Genomic DNA, 8,802 nt, shown 5'->3' with positions numbered 1-8,802 from the left:
TTGTTCACTTGGAGATAATATTTCTACATAATGTGACTTCTTAAATGATATTACTTATATACAGTCACATTATGAAATAACAATCTCGTATTGGAGTTTAACACTATCTCAATTACTCGTACAATCATGTCAAGAATAAATTATATTAAATGTGTGTTGATGAAAGAAAAGGATGAAAACAATTTTTGGAGTCTATTTTCGATATCGTATTCCCATCTCTTTAAATCTGTTTAATTCTTGACCAAAAAGAAGCTCATTATAGCTGCAGCAGCTAGCTTATTTGCTTCGTTCTGGATTCTTCAGTCTCCTCTTTAAATTTGATCCCTGCAGATTACTTTGCTTAGAACGTATGTGTTTTGATAGAAGAATCCACTAATTCGCGGTCGCAAAAGTGTTTGTTTTGATTGCTTATCTAAGCTCTGAGGTCTCGAAGTGTTATGTTTAAATTGTCACCGAAGATAGATGTTAACGTACACTTACAGAAGTTATATATTTACTGAACATATAGTAATTCATGAACGAATATTAAGAAACCATTTTTCCTCCCCCCTTGAAACTTCCCTTCCTCCAAGTTCTTTCTTGCTCTTCCTAAGTTCATCGTATTTTCATTAATTTCATTAATTTATTCTATTTGTGCCCATAGAATGACTACAAAAGAACCACACTCTTAAGAGAGCTTAAGATTTCATAAGGCTCTTTTTTCAAAGTAATCCTCCCAACACAGGACACAATTCACCATCCTCATCAAGAGTTGATGTCCTGATGGCTTCACTGTCGGCCAACTCTTAATGAAAGAATCAATGTAACGAGTATAAATTTTTAAGAGAACCAGAGTCCAAAAGTTAGCTGTTGGAGTTTGAGAGCCTAATGCCTTATATACAGCCCATCTTTCAAGGCAACCGCCCCAATGTGGGACTTGTGACAATCAATTTTATACCCTATTTATTTATTTATTTATTTTAAATCAAGCGTAGGACATATGCTAATGGTTCCTATAAGGGTAACAAACTCAATTATTTTTATATATTTTGATATCTTTTATATGAGTTTTGTCAACTTAATTAGTCTTTTTGGCCTTAATTGATTATTAATTGATTTAATATGTTTTATTTTGAATTATTATTTTTTAGAGGCAAAATTGTCATATTTTGATTTAATTGTGACTCATTGATTTTTGAGGACAATTAATGCTACCTTATCCTTGAATTTTGTTTGCAGGTTTTTGGAAGATTTAAAAATTAAAATTAAAATTAAAAAAAAAAAAGAAAAAAAAAAGAAAAAATATAATTAAACAATAATTAAAAAAAAGGGGAGCAAAACGCAACGTTTTGCTCCCCCAACCTAATATTCATCTTCTTCATTCGGTAGCTGAAGAGGGGGACGGGCGGAGGCGCAGTTGGAGAAAAAAACAGGGGAGGCGCGGCGGAAGCGAAACGCGAGGAGGGCGACGCTGAATGAGCTGGGACGGCGCAAGTCCAAGGAGCATTCGTCATTCTTCTCTGTTGAACCTTCCTGGTGGCAGGGATTTCGCGACAGCAGGGGGCGAACCAGCAGCACAAAGGAACAGAGGACAGTGGTGTGAACTGAGACGCACACGAGCAGACAACGAATCAGAGGGAGAAAACGAACAGCTCGACGGTGTTCTCTTCATTCACCATTCATCTTCTCTGCGTTTTCTCACTGGTGGCAGAGAGAAGATAGCGAGAGAGAACAGAACAGAGTCTTGACGGAGGCAGAAGGAAAAAAAACAGAGAGACAAAAACAGGGAGCTGACGGCAGACGCGAGAGAGAGGCGAGGGAGCTGAGTGAGGTCCAGAGCTCAACGATGCAAGAAACAGAGTGACGGCATTATTCATCTTCATTCTTGAACTAGAGGACGCACACACAAGGACCTGGGACTCACGTGAACAAAGTGAGGAGACGACGCGAGCAGTGAAGCAAACAGTGGAGGCAGATACGAGCAGGAGCTTGAACGGCGAAATGATACCTCCAGATTTCATCTTCCATTGGCTCCTTCACTGTTGTTCTGCTATGGTTGTGATTATTGAAGCATACGGTGGAGCTTCAGTAATGCAGGGACTTGGCTAAATCCTTCCAATTCCCTAGAGCAATGGTTATGGCTTGAACTTAGAGCTTCAAAGGGGAGTTTCAACTCTTCTAATCTTTACTTCATTCATTATAATTGTGATTTTTAGGTCTTAAAATGAATTTTATAATGTTTGAATGGGCTGTGATGGTTTATATTTGTATTGAGATTGGTTGTAGTTGTTGGAATCTTTGATTAGCATTTAACATTATGTTGTGATTAGCTTTAATTTCTTAACATTATTGTGAATATTCAGTGGTAATTCAAGGTGGCTTGGTTATTGGACTAAAAATGTTAATTGCTTTTCCTTGATTATTTTTGGCTAATTGTGCTAAAACAGTTTAATTGTGAGTAATTAATATGCAAGGTGGCTTGGTGTTGATTATTTTAATTAAACTGAGTCTAAGGGATGGCCCTTAGAGTCTTTTGAATTTAGCTAACTTCCAAATTAATTGAAGTAATGATATCCTAAATCATTGTGCTAGAGGATTGCTTTTCCATTTGTTGTCACTTGGTAATTCTCTTTGTTTATCTCATTCATATCCATTTTATAAACTAAAAATCCAAAAATTATTTACTCATTTTGCATCCTTTTAAATTTTGCCAATTAGTTAGTTAAAAAGAAAATCAATCCCTTTTCAAGTCAATTCTTTATTTTTGATACTTAGTTTGCTTAGGATTTTAAATAAAGGCTCCTCAAAGTGAAACGACTCGAGTTTTGTACTATATTGCATTGCTTGGATTTATTTTTGATTGGGAACCCCAAGGCGAACGACAAAGGCTCTCATCAAAGCGTCAAACACATCTTGGGCATGCATCTTATATATCACTTCGATCTTTATTATAAATCACTTATAGAGAAAATTCTGTCCTAAATATAAGTCATTTGTAAGATATTTAATGATTCTTTTTTAATTTTATTTTTATTCAATTCTCGTTGGAAAGAGATAAAGAAAAGAGAGAGATAAGAATGATTTGTAAATATATATGTAGAGAGAAACTACTTTGTATTATGTTGATAATGGGGCCTACCATACCTCTTTCGCTCACATGTATTTCACATGTACTAGCTTCAAAGTTCAAACCGAGGGTTTTTTTTTTTTGTTGGTAATTTTTGTATATCTTTTCCGAAAATAAATACCAAAAACAGGGCAAAAAACCAAAAAGGCTCAGAATTTATTTCACACAATAGGCCAAGGATGACCTCACTTTCACATACACTTCTACCCACAGAAACAGAATTGACGTTTCATTGCACACAGATCATGAATCATGAAATTACGATGAACCCTACACGCTATTTCCTTGATCATTACTACAACACTTACTTCAGTTGAAACTTCGAGTGACCCTTGACATCAAGTTCTTGCATAATGCAATCAATCACCTTCCAGATAGAACAATAGTGGAGGCAGTAGCATTTGATGAGGATGAATTGTTAGAGGTTGAAGAGTCCCTTCTGGGATTAAAATTAGGATCCACATAGACTGGCATAGTGGGTCTTCTGTTCTCCATTAATCCTTTGCCTTTGAGCATAATTACAATTTCAGACATTGTTGGCCTCGCTGCAGGAGATGCTTGAGTGCAAAGCAAAGCAATCTCTATGATTTTCTTCATTTCTTCTGGATCATACTCATTAGGGTCTAGGGTTTTGTCCACAAACTCAATGTGCATGCCTCTATCATAGAGTTTCCAAGCCTGCCAGTTTGAAACAAAGTGTTAGTTATGTGACTGTAAAATATGTTATTTTTTATGTTATATTATTGGAGATCACGTAGCTAGACACTTTAAATTGTACTTCCATATTCTAAGATAAAGAGCACTTTTTTGTTATATTTGTTGAGAATTTTCTTACTCTTTGAAGGAGGAATTCTCCTTCGCTCTCATCCTTTGATTCACCGCTCTTGTGTCCACTTATGATTTCTAGGACTACAACACCGAAACTATAGGTATCGGCCTTCTCTGATAGTTGTCCATGCATTGCATATTCAGGTGCTGTATATCCCCTAGCAAAAACAAAATATTTATGGTATAATGGATCAAATCAGTCATGTAAAAATGACATACAAAACATTGAAACTTGTATAAGCATATACTTTTACTTACATTGTTCCTGCAAATTTCGTGTTGAGATGAGATAAGTCATGCGGGAGAAGCCTAGCTAACCCAAAGTCAGCAATTTTTGGTTGAAAATCATCATCCAAAAGAATGTTACTACTCTTTATATCCCTATGTATGATACATACATGGAATTCCTCATGTAAATAGGCCAAACCTCTTGCTGTGCCTAAAATTACATTATAACGTTGCTTCCAGTTGAGGGAGCCTTTATTTTCTCCTGTTTTCAACAATTTAGAAATTATTAAAAGATGAAAAGAAAAGTTTTAAAGATGATTTTCAAAACGATTCAAGAAATTCATTGTAAGTGTTTAACTACGCTATGTTATGATATACAAACTGGTTAGTTGTATATAATGCTGTTGTAAAGAAGTCAACATGCTTATTTGTTGAGAAACATATTTGTATATCATACTTTAAAAAAGGCCATAAACATTTTTAAAATATTATTTAAATTTTGCCTACCAAACAAGAATGTGCCAACATTGTTGTTTCTCATGTATTCATAAACAAGCAGCCTCTCTTGTCCTTTAGTGCAACATCCAAGAAGTCGGACAAGATTCCGATGATGGACGTTACTTATCAACTTTACTTCACTCTCAAAATCTTTCTCCATCTGTTTGGATTGCCCTAAAGCCAATTTCTTGACAGCAACTACCTTCCCATTTTTTAGAGTGCCCTATTCAACAAAGATACGTTATAAATAATAGGTCATGCTTATTGAAGTTGTAACAATCCATACAAATAAGTAAATGAATAGAAGTCAATCATAAAGTAAGAACTATTGTACTCTTCTTGTCCTTAATATAGGACCCAATTATTGATTTCATTTTGGTCCTAAATATAAGATCCATTTCTCATATTTATCAATTTTCTCTAAATTACCCCTATGGATACTTTCTCAACCATAATCAAGTAGGAGAGGAAGAAGGGGTATTAAGAAAGATGATTATGGTATTTTAGAAAAAATGTGTTATATTTCTTATAATTAACTAACTTACCTAATTTCCTTAATCTAATCAAATTAGTTAAATGGGTCTTATATTAAGGACCGGAGGAGTAGTATTCTTTGAACCTTGTTCACAAATATTAAGGAACCTACATAGACAGAATCAAATACAAAATTCCTCTATGCAACTCGTGTCGTCCTCTTCTATATCTTAAATCAGATCCATTATTATTAGTTAGATTTTCATGGCTATGAAATACATTTCATATGTTAATAAAAATGGTTCCATTAGATGAAGCTCATATCTCAGCTGTTGAATCAAGTAAACTAATTAACCAGATTCGGACAGCAAGGACAGCACGATTTTGGAAAGGAAAAGATGCAGATCCATGAAACACGCTTAGAATCAATAATCTATTTTAAAAAGGGATCAGTCGATTATAATATTGAAGACAAATATTTATAGGATTTACCTTGTACACATCACCGAAGCCTCCTTCTCCTAGTTTATTTTCTTTACTGAAATTCTTTGTGGCCTTCTTAAGATCGCTGTACCTATAATTAATTGGGCCTTTCAACTCAGTTGCTCCTAAAATATCACCTGTAAGAAAAACCAGATAAAAAACCTCACAATAAATAATTAAAATCAGCAAGGGATTCATCTTCATAATTTAATTTATATAGCATTTTCCTTTGGAGCAAACTATATATATCACTGAAAAAGACAAAGCATAAATAAAGTCTTTCCAAGTTGTCTTATACCTCTATGAATCCTCTTGGACGACGTTGATCGTCTGTACAAAGCAAATAATGCAAGGAGGATCAAAAGAAAAGATCCACCTCCAACCACTCCCCCAATAATGGCCTTCTTCTTCGTTGAAGCTCCCCCTGCAAGTCACAAGAAAAGAAAATAAACACACACAGACACAGACACAAGTAAATCTCACTGGAAAGTAATTCCAAGCTTTTATAAGTGTGTGTGTGTGTGTATACCTTCTTTCAGGAAGGGATTAATGTTAATGGTTTGATTATCTGCAAAGAAGGCCGTGGTGGAGTATCTCATGAAACAACCAGCATCATAAGTCTTAGCATTTGAATTGGGAAGACAGATCTGGAAATTTCTCAAGGCAATGTTGAGGCAATCCTGGCAGCCAACTTGTGGGAGAGTCTCAATACATTGAGCAATGGCATAAATGCTTGAGCCATTACTGTTAGGCACAGGCGTCTTAGTGGCTGCATAAAAACCACTGATTCTTGGGGTTGCTATGTCCAGATTCGTTAGAACTTGTTGCACAGTTGAAGAAAGTCCTGTGGTGTTTCTGATCGTCTGATTCCCGCAGATTATGTTGTTCCCAGCGTCTGTGTTCTGATCGAAGAATCCACTGCTCTCGTACCTTTACACGATACAAAAAAGGAAACACAAAAGTCATGTAATATCAATTATATCTATATCTCTGCTACCATCATATAATAATAATAACGACAACTATTTCTCTGTGTATTTCTGTATCATGTAATAATTATTTTATTCATTAAATCGAACTTTTTCTTCCTTAAGGACACAATGAAGTTTTTGTTTCCCCCCCCCCCGGTTTATTCAAGTGAGTATGTGGCGTGATAACGTGGATGCTCTATACAAAATATCTAAACTCATTATTGATTAAAAAATTACACGTGCCATAAAGCCTGTTTGGGGTTTTTTTTTTTTTCAAAATTCTCCCTTTTAAAGGGACAGATTAATTACAAGGAATTTCCTCTATTATAAAAAGTAAATAAATTCTATAAAATGAAAATTTCAAAAAACAATATATCTTCTATTCATGATGTAACTAATTACATCTAAATATTAATCTTTGTTTAAGCATGAATGAACAATTTATCATTTTATCTTTTGCCTGTTTTAGTACTGTCTATATTTTCTCGGTCCCAGATTGTGGACGCACACGCGCATTCATATTTTATATGTGTGTGCCTGCCTATATATATAAATATATCCGAGGAAAAGAATATAAAAATTATATGAAACAGTAATTTTTTTTTTTGGTCATAGCTCATGCGTCCATGTATTTTTAAGTTTTAACTCACAATCTCATATTTAAAAGATCTTACAAAACGGTGTTTGACATCAGTTGGATTATAGGACCATGACGAAACAGGGGAGTACATCCAAATTGATGTTGGATGGCTTAGACTTAATTTAAATTTTTTTATATATTATAATTAATTTTTTGTTTTAATAGATATAGAATTTAAAATAAAGATAATCTTATAACTAACCCTTCTTTAAAAAATAAATTTATCATTAAAAAAATTGCATATTAAAACTTTCAAACTTAAACCATCCATATCAAATTTTGGATAATCTATATTGTGTCAGTGATGAGCATACGGTGTTCATGATTGTGATGAGTATTGATGAACACACAGCAGGATTTATTAACTATGATAAGGGGACTTATTTATTTATAAAAATCACATGTTTAGTTTTATAATGAAAGTTGAAAAAAAAATGTTATATCTATATCCCAATGATGTAGTATGAAAAAAAAAAAAAAAACAAGAAGAAGTCAAATTTAGAGTTGTACCTGAGGAAGCAACCTTCGTAGATGATACGAGCACCGGTGGCGGCGACGGAACAGTTGCGTATATGAACCTTCGCGAAGTCAAAACAAGCAAGGCAATCTTTGATGGAGAGGTAGTTTCTGCACTGAAAAAGGCCATACGCCGGATTGTTACCCTTCACGGCCTGCGCCGTCGCGAAGTGCTTGCTCTGGTTGCTGATCTGAGCTCTTAGGTCTCTCAGTGTTATGTTCAAGTTATCACTGAAGATGGACAACTCACTAACGTTGTACTGGCTACACCCTAGTTTCACAAAGTTGGTCTGTGGTTCCGAAACGACGCCGTCAAAGCTCCACCATGACCAGATTATCAAACTCAAGAAGAAGACAAAGTGGGGTTTCTGTTGCAGGTGAAGCAACATGGTGTTCTTTCTCTGTAGTTGCAGAAGAGAAAGAAAGATTTAAAAGAGAAGATGCGAAGTGAATGAAAGGTGGGATACTATATATATAAGTATTGTGTATGTGTTTGTATATGTGTATGTATGTGTATGTATACGTGTATGAAGACGATCATGGTGAAAGTTGACCAAGGGAAGAGTGAATAGTCTGTGTATAGCAGAATAATGAAGAATCCGACGTGTGCTATATTCTGTGTTTGAATTCCATTAACTATTATTTTAGCTTTCGGCAGCAGCCGGGAACCTCAATAAAATACTGGCCATACCCCTTAACATAATATCTAATTAACCTTAATAATGAAGAATCCGACGTGTGCTATATGCTATAAAAATATGTGTTGGTTTTTCTAAAATTTTTCATGAAATCATTTGCATTGAAATTACTTTTTAAAGCAAACTCTCTTAATATTTGCGACCAATTGGGATAATCTGAAAAGAAAACGATAAATACGAGGGACAATCCACACCTAATTCTTAACTTCTTATATTACATACTGGAGGTAGTATATCAATTCTAGTCTTTAACATAACAAAGTTAATTAACTAATTTTAGTAAATTAAGAAAGTTAAATAAAAAAGTTAATTATAACAAACACGACATGATCTTTGTAAAATGATACTGCTTAACATTGG

The 8,802-nt window shown here is 34.4% G+C and overlaps 1 protein-coding gene across 1 annotated transcript; it reads right to left on the bottom strand.

Annotated features, from left to right (window-relative positions):
- Positions 1 to 3,242: 3,242 nt before the first annotated feature.
- LOC114754531 (cysteine-rich receptor-like protein kinase 2) lies at positions 3,243 to 8,157 on the bottom strand. The gene is made up of 8 exons (XM_028943310.1): positions 7,739 to 8,157; positions 6,147 to 6,547; positions 5,916 to 6,041; positions 5,627 to 5,754; positions 4,670 to 4,883; positions 4,193 to 4,424; positions 3,942 to 4,092; positions 3,243 to 3,784 (listed from the first exon to the last, which is right to left on the bottom strand). Exons 1-8 carry the CDS (start codon positions 8,131 to 8,133, stop codon positions 3,470 to 3,472), a joined length of 1,962 nt encoding a protein of 653 aa, XP_028799143.1. The 5' UTR covers positions 8,134 to 8,157; the 3' UTR covers positions 3,243 to 3,469.
- Positions 8,158 to 8,802: the final 645 nt, after the last annotated feature.

This window comes from Neltuma alba, unplaced genomic scaffold, assembly GCF_004799145.2.
Source record: "Neltuma alba isolate B1F8T4 unplaced genomic scaffold, ASM479914v2 tig00001263_pilon, whole genome shotgun sequence".
NCBI lineage: Eukaryota > Viridiplantae > Streptophyta > Magnoliopsida > Fabales > Fabaceae > Neltuma > Neltuma alba.
Note: the sequence above shows the minus strand (reverse complement) of the source record. Positions and strands in the feature narration are given on the sequence as shown.

Bases quoted from the DNA above. Each gene is read 5' to 3' on its own strand.
- LOC114754531 (XM_028943310.1), bottom strand. From the start codon at position 8,133: ATGTTGCTTCACCTGCAACAGAAACCCCACTTTGTCTTCTTCTTGAGT. The intron at 6,042-6,146 runs GTATACACACAC...TGTGACTTGCAG, and splicing joins TAATCCCTTCCTGAAAGAAG to GGGGAGCTTCAACGAAGAAG. The intron at 4,425-4,669 runs GTAGGCAAAATT...TGTTGAAAACAG, and splicing joins TGTTGGCACATTCTTGTTTG to GAGAAAATAAAGGCTCCCTC.